Below are 12266 nucleotides of genomic sequence, written 5' to 3' on the forward strand. Positions count from 1 at the left end.
GTAAAGAACCAAGCTAAAGAAAAGATCAAAACACTCAGATCAGATCGAGGAGGAAAGTACACATCGCAAGAGTTTACAAGATTCTACGAAAGTCAGGGTATCTCAAAGCAGCTCACGGTGGCATACTCTCCACAACAAAATGGAGTGATATTATTTGAATTCAAGGAAAACAACTTTTGGGCGGAAGCGGTATACACTGCAGTATACCTGCAAAACAGACTACCTTCGGCGGCATTGGAGAATACAACTCCGATTGAGGCATGGACAGGACATAAACCCTCACTAAGTCACTTAAAAATGTTTGGGTGTCTGTGTTATGTCCATGTACCAGATGAAAGGCGAATAAAGCTGGAAGATAAAGCAGAGAAAGGCATGTTCATTGGGTACAGTAGCCAAAGCAAAGGCTACAGAGTTTACTTGTCGGAGAAGCAAAGAGTTGTAGTTACAAGAGATGTCACATTTGATGAAAGTCAAACATGGGATTGGAGCAGAAGCTTAGAGAAAGGAAAAGTTGTTACAGTTCCTGCACCAGATTTCTATAAGGATTCAAGTGGAGAATCAAGTGGTTCAACATCCACCAACACTGGAGAAGTTACTCTAGAAGGAAGTTTATCATAACCTAAAAATCTGAAGACGAGGTCTATGAAGGAGATACTTAAAGTCGCTCCAAGAGTGTTGGGCTATTCTGCAGACATGATGGAAACGTGTTTCATGTGTTCTGTAGAGCAACAAGCTTTGACGAGGCTGAAAGTTATCCATAATGGAGAAAAGCGATGGAAGAAGAAATCAACATGATTGAGAAGAATAATACTTGAGAGTTGGTGGAAAGACCCGAGAAGAAGAAAGCCATCACAGTGGATCTACAAACTCAAGACCGCAGCAGATGTATCTATACAATGGCACAAGGTAAGGCTGGTTGCAAGAGGGTTCAGTCAAAAGTATGGTGAAGACTACACAGAGACGTTTACACCTGTGTCAAGATACGATACCATCAGACTCATACTTGCGATTGCAGCACAAAATAGGTGGACATTATATCACATGGATGTGAAGTCCGCATTTCTGAATGGTGAACTTGAGGAGGAAGTATTTGTGGAACAACCTCAAGGATTTGAAGTAGAAGGCAAAGAAAAACACGTACTGAAGCTAAGAAAAGCTTTGTAAAGTTTAAAACAAGCCCCAAGAGCGTGGTATAGCAAGATTGACGGATATTTTCTCAAACAAGGTTTTGAGAGATGTCCATACGAGGCGACAGTATACATCAAAAGGCTTGGAGAAGATATACTGATCATCTCACTATATATTGGAAGATTCAAAGAAGAAATGATGCATCATTTTGAGATGACCGATCTTGACAAGATGGAGTATTTCTTGGTCATGGAAATAAAGCAAAGTTCAGATAGAGTTTTATTATCCCAAGGAAGCTATGCGAAGAAGTTATTGGAGAAGTTCAAGATGAGTGACTATAAACCGGTCAACATACCACTTGAACCGAATGGTAAGAACATTGATATGGAAGAGGAGAAAGAAGCAGATGCAAAAGAATACCGAAGCATGGTAGGAAGTCTGTTGTACTTAAAGGCCACAAGACCGGATCTGATGTTCGCTGCAAGTTACCTTTCAAGATTCATGAGCAAACCGGAGATGCCACATTTCAAGCAAGCGAAGAGGGTATTGAGGTATGTCAAGGGGACCATTGATCTTGGCTTATACTTCAAACCTGAGAACATTGTACTGTTGTAGGGATACTGTGATAGTGATTGGGTCGGAAATCAAGAAGATATGAAAAGCACAAGTGGCTATGTGTTCAAGATAGGAGGAGTGATATTCTCATGGCAGATACAAAAGCAAGAGGTGATCGCACAATCAACGATGGAAGCAAAATACATCTCAGCAGCAGTTGTTGTAAACCAAACCATATGGCTACGGAATCTACTTGATAACTTGGGATGCAAGCAAGAGGGGAGCACACCGATTTTTCTGTGACAATAGTTCAGTTATTGCCATTGGAAGAAATCCAGTTCAACATCAGAGGACGAAGCACATCAACATCAAGTATCATGTGGTTAGAGAAGCGGAGCACAATGGAATCATTAAACTCACATACGTCAAAGGAGATGAGCAATTGGCGGACATCTTTACAAAGGCACTAGGAGCTTCGAGATTTAAGGATTTGAAGAAGAAACTTGGGATGATGCGCAAATGAATCAAGGAGGAGTATTGAGAAAGTGATTCATTCACTTGCGTCATATTTATGTAATGCTTATATATAAGTGATTACATCATGATGATGTAATACTTATGTAAGGAGTTGTAGAAGTTTGAATTGGTGTGTGTGTGTTAGGTGTGATTGAAGAAAATAAGGATATGGTATGTGTGATTGATTGATAAGTTGTTATGAAGATGTGTGGTTGTGATGAGAGTAGTAGGTTTGGAGTTTTAGTATAAATAGGGGGTGTTGTATAGAATTTTTCATATCAAGTTTTTTTAAGCATTCCTAAGTATTTTTCTCTAAACACTTATCTCTCTTTGATATTTCTTTACAAAGTTCTAAACATAAGTGTTATAAATATTCAATATTCTCTCGTTTTTCTTTATTTGCACTATGTACTAAGTTTCATAACAAAACCTACCTGAAATTTTTTGAGTCCGGACCTAAAATTATAAGCCTTTGCAATTTAAATATTTTGGATCTAATTCTTTTTTGGTATCGTTTTTATTTATTTTAAATTGGATTTTTATTGATTAAAACTATTTATTTTATTATGTATATCATATTTAATTTTAAATGTTTGAACTCTGCTGATTTTATTTAAAATCTATTTCAGTTAATGTTTTGCTCGTGTTTAAATACCTAAAGTGATGACTTTGATTTTGTACAATGAACAACAAACCATCCTATTAAATTGATGGTCCGGAATCGCACATTTTCTACAATATAAGTTACATATCTATAAAAAGATGTAGTACGGCAACATAATTTCCATCCAAAATCCTTCTCTTCAACTAATCTCCTCTCCGAGAGCTTGTCACGAGAAGGTCCGCTGTTCACAGCAGAATCAAAACCACAAAAATAACAAAAGCATTACAAATTTGTATTTCAAACCAAAATGGACCGGTTCGGTTTGCAATAACCGGATGCTAAACCAAGATACGACGCCTCGACTCACCCAACATGTCAAGACACTCTCTGTAACCAAACCAGATGAACCCACTGATAGTCCAGTAATTGACAGAAGTATGAAAAAGAGTTAATGGGGATGATCCAAACACTAGTTCGAATGAATGGAGCGTATGAATACAACATCTTGGCTTAACCAAGGGATATGTTGTCCATGTAATGATATGTCCAGAAGATCAACACTAGAGGCTACAAAAGACGGCGGAAGATGAGCAGCTGATTAAACGACCTTTCCAAAAGAGGAAAGGAAATATGGCATTTGCCTCAAGGAATCAGCATTAATCCGCCCCAAGCTTTAAACTTTCATCTCAATTGGTAGTGAGTGTGTACCCGTGTTAGATGCAACATTCTACAAAAGAACAACGCCTCTAACACTGACGTCATTCCATGGCAATACATAAACCCATCTCTTAAGACAAAAACACTTTCTAAAGTCAGGGGAGATTAATCTGTCACAATAATACTATCTTCTTGGCATGAAAACCCAAACCAGACATTAATATTGTCAAAAGAATACCACAATTCTTAATTATAATGGTCATCTGTAAAAGCCATTGTGAGACTAATGCTAAAAATCCAATTTAAACCAAAAAAGAAAAATAAACAGATGAATGTAACAGAAAACCTATTGAATCTTGTTGCTCTGAATTGTAATTTAGATTCCGACTATTATTATTAGGTAATTCTACAATTATGAAAAAACAAAATTCTATTAACTCCCTCGAAACCCCCCATTCTGCACATAGAACTACAAAGACAAAACAGAGGTCTATAGCTGAGATCCTCTCAATGAAATCACTCTGTTCATCAAATTGCCAACCCAAATCATAAGCAGCAGCAAACACATGACATGATTGGAAGATTGAGCTAATCTGATCGGAACGAATGTTATGACTGCAATTCTTCTCCACAAGAAAATCTTTCATCAGCAAACTACATGCTCGTGAAAAGATATCTCCTTTTCTATCTATCCCTCCATCAACATAATACCAGAAAATACGACAAGCGAACATCCAAACCAGAGTTCTTTCTTCTCCCCAATGTCATCTTCAACCATAATTATTCATTTAATCGTACCGCTCTTATTGACCCCCATTTCCAATTCTTATGAATCCTATTGTAATGCTATATTCTTCAAGAATTTACTATATTTAGGGTGTCAATCTATACAAAAAAAAATCACTAATTACCCTTTTTTTGTGTTGGTTCTTCTGATCAGCGAGGGAGCAATCCCCTCTCCTGCTCGGTGAGGGAGTGGCGGAAGTGGCAACGGTGGCCGTAGGGACACGTGGCGCCATTGACGATCATGCGGCAAACCTCGGTCTTGTAACGTGGGTGGCGAATCACGGGACGGAGCTCGTCTATGCCGTGGGCGAATTGGCAGTGGTCGCCGTAAGGGCACTCGCCGGTCTCTTGCCACTTGTTGCAGAGCTCCGTCTTCACCATCCCTTGACGATAAACCTCCAATTCCACCGCCTCTTTCTCTCCTTTACCGCTCGTTGGCACACATACTCTCTGAGGAACCTACACATACACAAAACATCATTTCCTTTAAATTGCTTTTAATGACCTGTTAAAAAGGAAAATTTGCTTTTAACTAAAGAATTATTACGCAATATTTACATAAGGAGATCGCCGTAAAAAAAATATTTACATAAGGAGAGAGATTTTTTCTGATGTTACCGAGTCGGAGACGAGTTGACTCGTGAACCTATGCTGACTCGCCTGGCGACTCGCACCGCCATATCCATGGCTTCGCTTGTTCATTCTGAGATAGCCACTCGATCTGACGGAGATGCTCTTCGGCAACACAGTTCTCTCCACATTGTTCCTCCTCACGGGGCGGCTGGGCTCGAGACTTCCGCCATGGCGACCGAAATCTGAGATTTGTTGGCGCTTGGGTAGGTTGGGGACGGGCAGCTGAGCGGCGTTGGATGAGATATTTGTGGTGGGGCATTGGTGGATAAGCCTGAGGATTTCAGCGTTTGCCAGGCGTAAAGCGGCGTTTTCCTGGCGGAGAGACTCAAGCTCCGTCGTAAGGGAGTTGAGGCGGAGGAGGCATAGCTCATAGTTCTCGTTGAGTTCGTTGCAGTCGTAAGGGAGTTGAGGCGGAGGAGGCATAGCTCATAGTTCTCGTTGAGTTCGTTGCATTCGAGGATTACCCGCGCCTGGTGGAGGCGGTTCTCGGTGGTGATGTCGGGGGGAGCCGCCGGTGAGGAAGACGACGGAGGAGAAGGAGACAGGGACAGAGAGCTTGGAAACTGCGATTCCGACGAGAAAATGGACTGGTAAAGCGATGCGAAGTTTGCGGCGAATTCTTCCTGGTGCTTGTGACTACTTTTATCCGACTGCGGAGACAGTGGAGGCGGTGGCGAGTTCAGCGTCGTGACACTCGTGGGATCTGAACCAAGAGAGGCATCTTTCTCCATTATCTATGTCCAAAATCTTCCTGTAAAAACGACCAAACAGAATTACCAAATTGATCCTGACCCCTTACCAGAAAATCTTTTCCGATCAGATGTGCTCGCAGAACAAAAAAAAATAGGACGACAGATCACCGTTTCGGCAAAAATTACTTCACATACGTTAGATTACGTGCACCAACATCGAATTTAATCGGAGAGATCTAAGAGCATTCCCAAAAACCAAAGGCCTGAACTCAATTTCCTTCAGAATCGATCTACTCAGATGATCAAGTCAACAATGGATAAAAATTTCACAAGCGATACGTGGAGTTCAACGAAGAAGACGACGAACAACTTCACAATCACGCAAGAAGAGAGGCGAAGAAACAAAGGAGAGAGAGAGAGAATACTTGAAGATCTTTGAACTGGAGAGCGTAGAGAATTGAAGAGAAAGAGCAGCGAAATAAAGACGAAACAATGCTGTATATATGCGCGCGCACACTGAAGAACCACTGGAGAAGACGAACAGAGTTAGATCATCTACGACACGGACCACCGTATACTTTATTCAACTATTCGATCCACACCGTAAGAGAAAAATCCCATTGACCATCTCACCTAATTATCTGACACGTGGAAGTACTTCATTCGTCAACCGCACGGTTTTGCTGTTTCCGTCCGCCGCTTCCCGCCAACCTCAGAACCGTTAGGGACGCTCTAACAGAATATTATTATTATTTTTAATCAATTTTTTTTATATGGAGAAAAATGTACGTAGCTTCAAGAACAAAAGTAGTAAAAAACATTATATTATTTATTCATGTAAATGCAAGTATAGGATATGGTGGTAGAAATATTAGTTATATATAGTTTGTATAATGTCTTATCATTTCCATGAATGAAATGAAACAACAGTAAATAGATATCAACACTTTCAAAAAAATATTATCCAATTAATTTTATTTAGGTTAGATGAAAATCAGTGGTTGGTTAGAGGAAATTGTTTGCTTGTCATTAAAGGATTTTAAGGGTACATGGAGGAAATGGAATTGAAATGTGTTATGGGTTTGCAAGGAGTGTTTGTTGATTTGAATGTTTGGTTGGTCCAATAATGAACATGAGAATGAAACAAATTGTGTTCTGATTATTTACAAAATATATAATATAGTGTTCTGATTATTTGTATATTGTTTTATTTATTTGTTTTTTTTTTTTGGTTTTCAATGTGATTTGTATTATATATCAGAAGCCAAGATTGTTTTTTACAATCAATCTGGATCGTTTACAAAAATGAGTACAATTCCCATGCTAAGGCCAAAAGATCAATAGGTAACCAAAAATCGAAAGCTCAGATGGATACAAAAAAAACTAAAATTGGTGGCTTGCTGTTAAGAAATACCAGTCCTGCAGAATAGAAGAGTCTGCAGATATTGTCTCAAGTCGGCGAGCTAAGAGTATATTTCGGATACTTCGATCAGCCAGTCGGAGTGCTACGTTTGGCGGAATTGCAGTCCTTCGGAATAACCGAGCGTTCCTCTCTTGCCATATCGTGTCGGCGGCGATATGGACGATCAGCTTGGATAGTGGTTGTTTGCTTCTGCTTGTGTCGTGTCGCGGGTAGCGCAACCATTGTAGGATGTCGGCCATGGTTGAGGGCGGGTCAGACCAGCATCTGGCCGCTAGATTTCTCCAAACTTCACTGCTGTACATGCAGTCAAAAAACAAATGTTGGTGGGTTTCCGTTAAGTCACCGCAGAGAACGCAGATAGTGTTTTATTTATTTGTTGGATTTGAATAAGAATGTGATAGGAAAGGTGGAATTTTTATGTGGCTTGCTTCAACAGCACAGCTTTAACTAACAATGGTCCCTTTTTTTTCAATGTTCTTCAACCAAAATCTTCTTGCTTGTTCCTTTTTAACCAAACAACACCAAATTGAAACTTTTTTTTTTTGGTATTACTTGATGTTTCTTAATAACCAACCATTGATTTCTCTATTATTTTTTTAGATAGACTAAGATATGTTTAAATAATATTCAATTATTAATCGACATCTTTAAATTTTATACATTTATATTAATCTTCATTCGTTTCTAGATCAACACAGTACTTCGTTCTCAACAATAAAATAACAGGATTCGAATATATGATCTCTGGTTAAGTGATAAACCAGAATAAAGATATTGAACCATCTATAGGAGTTTCCGGTTATTGACTTCTCTATTGTTTTGAGTTTATATATATGGGAAATCAACGGTTAGTCACACAATGGTTGTATAAAGTGATTTCATATTTTTTTTATATGTTTGGGCACTTAGAATTAAGAGATCATTAATTTGAATAAATCCGTTCAATTTTGGGTTTTATATAAATTTGTTTTTGGAATTTGGAATCCTGGTTTAGTAATGTGAATGTTTTGTAACTAAACAAAAGTTATGCACTATTGGTTGATTCATTAATGGGCTTTATTGGGATATTTTATGGACTGGCGAACAAAATGTCATATGAGGCATCAAATAATTGTTAGAAGGCCTACAAAATGCCATATGAATTACTATGATTTATTCTTTATATTTTAAATTCGGCCTTCTCTAACGATCCAATCCCTAAAGGGGTTCAGCCCATTTATGCAAAAACCGTGTGCGCACATACGTAAAATCCTATATATATATATTGCGTTCCCCATCTTATCCTGCTCTGTATCAAACCAAGCATGAGACCGAGAACCAAAGGAACCAACAAAAACGCCAACGTTTACCTCTGGGACTGGAAACCAGATTCCAAAACCGGGAAATCCCAAAACCGGACCGAATTTCCGGTCATCAGATTCCTCCGGGAGCAAACCAAGAACATCAGGGCCAAACCCGCCGGTCCTGGAATCGGCGGCGGCTTCGGCTGCGGCGCCGGAATCGGATTCGGCTTAACCGGCGGACTCGGGATCGGCGGAGGAGGAGGCGGAGGCTTCAACCACATGAATCTGGTGTTTGGTGTCGGAATGGGTTGCGGAATCGGGTTAGGGTTCGGTTACGGGTACGGATTCGGCGGTGGGTTAAGCTCAGAAGACATTGAAGATTACTTGTTCTCCCTGGATGGCTCTGGTTCGAATTCCGGTTCCGGTTAAGTTAAAGGTATGTTTTTTTTTTATTAAGGAATTTTTTCTTTTTTTCTTGTGTTCTTAGATGGGTGCTGGTTAAATTTGTGTTGAGTTAAACAAAAATGCTGAATATGCTTCTATTTTTCTCATAAACATCCTTTGCCTTTATGGGAAATTTAAATGTTATTAGATTTTATAATTATGGGTAATATTTGAAACTTTATGTGCCAAGTCGGTCGAAAAATATGTGTAGAAATTAATCGGCTAATTTAAGTCAATTAGTCAGAATTAGTGTGCGTTGACTGAGTGAACATGGAAGACAAGAGGAGAGTCATGTTCTAAACACCGACCAAACCAAGTTAGAGGGAAGCAAACAACTTCAGATGCAGCTATATGTCAATTTCATTTACAGAGCTTAGCAACGAAATCTACGAGAGAATTTGTGAAAAAAAAACAAAAAGAAGAAGGAGAGGCGATTTTCATGTGAATGGTTCACCATATGCATTTGTACACTCGAACAGGCTGAAGTTCTTCCAAGTTTGGAACTTTCTTCTTCTTCTTGATGATCAAGAAAATGGGTGTTGGTGCGATACGGATTTCTCGATCGAGTTCTCACTGGGTTTAGCAGAGACGAAGTTTGTCCGTACATGTTAATGGCAGCTTTCACCGATCCGGTTCTTGTTTCGCCCCCAAAATTCCCCCTCGGCCATTGCTGTGTTGCCGAAAGAAAACTCAAACTCAAACGACATTCGCAGACTAACTACACTACCCAACGACCAAAGTCAAGACTTTCATTCCAGAAACTATTGAAGACCCCAGAAATTTCCACAAATAGCGGAGACTGGTAATCAAGATTAAAACTTTCGCAATATGATGACAGGGGTAAACTTCAGCAAGTATTTTCATCGATACATCCCTCAAAATCTAAAATATTTTTTTATCAGATTCTACAACCCATTTTAGGTAAAATAACTTAAATAACCTTATACATAAAATATCTAAAATACTCTTTTACATTTGAATTTAAAAATATATATATATTAAAAATATTTTAAAATATTTTCGTTTTAATTTGTCCACATGACTTTTTTAAATTAATTTCGATTTCATCTTTTTTTTTGTGAATAGGCACACTTTTCAAAATTTTAAATATATTCGTTCTAATTTATCTACGTAGTTTTTTCAATTAATTTGGTTACAATTGATACTATTTTTTTTTGTTACAATTATTACTTTTTATTTACAACTTGTTTTTGGTAGCATATACAACTCCTTGTGCTTGGTTTTTTTATGCACAAACTGGATCCAGATTTCGATTTCGGTAGATCTCCATCTCGCTCTGCAATAAAATAAATGTATTCAGTTGCATTAGCGACTAGTATACATATTCAAATACTATTACGACTAATTCATTTTACAGATATTTATATAATATTTAGTGGCATCTACCACTACTTTAGATGACAATTTTGTAATTCTAAGTTGCGAATAAGACTAATTAATATACGCACAAAATATTTCTCAATTTTTCAGATAATCTGAACGAATTCGAAAAAAACTCATCCAAAATACTCACATCAACATGGGTAGAAGAATCTTCTGTCATTTTCCTCCGTGGATTTGTTTTTCCGGTCGACCGAGATGCGTCGCTCCGATTTGGACCTTTTCACCCGACGAAGACAAAGATTCCTCTTGATTCTGGGTTTCTTCGCTCTATCTCGCTAGGTTCGCTTCATTTTGCTCGATTTCGCACACAAAATTTCGTTTCTCTCTCAACACCTTCGTATGTCTTTTGATTTTCGAAAAGTAATTTTAAAAAGCCCTAACTCCCCCTTTCTTCTTTTTATTTCGGCGTCATTCTCAAAATTTTAACCTACACGTGTCTTTCATTAAGGGTAGGAAAGACTTTTCCAGGTTTTTTAAGGGTAAGTCTGTAATTTGATAATTAGTTATATTTTTGAGGTGTATCGGTGATATACATGCGACAGTAAAGGTGTATTGCTGAAGATTACCCTGATGACAGACAGACCCAGATAAATTCAGCCAAAAATACAACAAGGGTTGTGCCAAGAAATTTATTCAGCCCTAAGATTTACTGGAAAAAAGGAGAATGTGTATTTGATTAATCGGGCGTCTTCCCCGTTATTGCTCAACAAATCGCCTTTTGAGATCTTGCAGGGAAAACTTCCAGACTATGGGCACTTACGAGCATTCGAATGTCTTGTTTATGCATCCACTTACGTCACTGACAGACATAAGTTTGCATCTCGGGCTCGAGCGTCGGTTTTCCTGGGCTATCCTCCAGGATACAAAGGGTATAAGCTTCTCGATCTTGAATCCAACTCTATTTTCATTTCTCGACACGTTGTTTTTCATGAGAATATTTTCCCTTTCACAGTCGACGATGGTCCTCAGTCTCTATTCCCTTCCATTTTTTCTGATTCCATCTTGCCTTTACCCATCCCCTCCCCTGATCTTTCTGTTTCTCAATTACCCAATCCTTCGTCACTCACTCGGAAGAGAAGAAGATGCATTTGCCTCACATCGTGTCGGTTTTCTTTTTTCCTCTGGAAATTTATCATTAGGTTAATTTGATTCTCAATGACATTAACATACATTAGTTGAATTTAATAACGTAAGTGGTGGATGAAACAGATCCCCAACAATTTATGAGACTCTTTTTAATTATTATTAATGATATATAATCATTAAAAAAACTATATTTATTGTGTAATATGAAGAGACAAAATCAATAATTTATAATTTTAATTAAATAAATTTTTTAAAAACTAAAATCAAATATATAAACAGAGGAGTAACAAATTAAATATTTATAAAACTCGTAATTAATAAAAAAAATTTAGTTACAAATTTAAAAATCAATTAAATTTTTACAGATGAAAAAAAATAAATTAATTTTTTTAGTTCTAACTAATATATTAGAAAAAATTCTAAAAAGAAGGCATTTATGATTACAAAAGTTTCGACGTATTATTTACAATTATATATAAAATTACAAATCATTTACCTTTTAAAAAAAAAAGAGAACATACAATTATTATTAAAGTGTTGTTTTATTTTCTTATTTTTAAATTACAATTATTATATTAACATTTTCATATCTTTCTTAAAAATTGTATTTAAATATTTAAAAATGTTATAATAAAATATTTTTTTTTATATAGGGCCCTAGTTTCCTAGAAATATAGGAAACGGCTATGTTATAGGTCAAATTAAGTGTCACATTGATGATTGTGCATTATTGTAAATCACATATGGAAAACTTACCGCAAAACTGCTAATAATTTACCCAAACTAAACGAGTAAAATTGAAAATAATAACCAAACGATGTTCAAGTAATTAGGCCTACCGACCACACATATGAACTAGGGCTACTACTTCGGTTTAATCATATAAAATTAAATAGAATTCGTCCATGTTACATATAAAATATATTTATTAAATTAATCTGATTTGTATAGGGTTTAAATGGAATATAAAATGCCAAATAAAAATTAAAAATTTAAAAAATTAGTTCTAATAATATCGAATATGAAAAGCATCCTAATAAAATTCAATTGATTCA

General features: G+C 37.2%; 3 protein-coding genes across 3 annotated transcripts; 2 read left to right on the forward strand and 1 right to left on the reverse strand.

Annotated features, from left to right (window-relative positions):
• Window positions 1–1341: 1341 nt before the first annotated feature.
• On the forward strand, window positions 1342–1986 carry LOC109116391 (uncharacterized mitochondrial protein AtMg00810-like). Its single transcript, XM_019201728.1, has 2 exons — window positions 1342–1671; window positions 1744–1986. Exons 1-2 carry the CDS (start codon window positions 1342–1344, stop codon window positions 1984–1986), a joined length of 573 nt encoding a protein of 190 aa, XP_019057273.1.
• Window positions 1987–2965: 979 nt separating this feature from the next.
• LOC104822595 (zinc finger CCCH domain-containing protein 14-like) lies at window positions 2966–5610 on the reverse strand. Its single transcript, XM_010553862.1, has 4 exons — window positions 5332–5610; window positions 4836–5278; window positions 4372–4676; window positions 2966–3044 (listed from the first exon to the last, which is right to left on the reverse strand). The coding sequence occupies exons 1-3, from the start codon at window positions 5608–5610 to the stop codon at window positions 4397–4399; spliced, it is 1002 nt and encodes a 333-aa protein (XP_010552164.1). The 3' UTR covers window positions 2966–3044; window positions 4372–4396.
• A 2664-nt stretch (window positions 5611–8274) lies between these two features.
• LOC104822603 (glycine-rich cell wall structural protein 1) lies at window positions 8275–8878 on the forward strand. Its single transcript, XM_010553875.2, has one exon. The coding sequence runs from the start codon at window positions 8299–8301 to the stop codon at window positions 8704–8706; it is 408 nt and encodes a 135-aa protein (XP_010552177.1). The 5' UTR covers window positions 8275–8298; the 3' UTR covers window positions 8707–8878.
• The last annotated feature ends 3388 nt before the right edge of the window (window positions 8879–12266 follow it).

The sequence above is a fragment of the Tarenaya hassleriana genome, unplaced genomic scaffold (genome assembly GCF_000463585.1).
Source record: "Tarenaya hassleriana unplaced genomic scaffold, ASM46358v1 Cleome1, whole genome shotgun sequence".
NCBI classification, from domain to species: domain Eukaryota; kingdom Viridiplantae; phylum Streptophyta; class Magnoliopsida; order Brassicales; family Cleomaceae; genus Tarenaya; species Tarenaya hassleriana.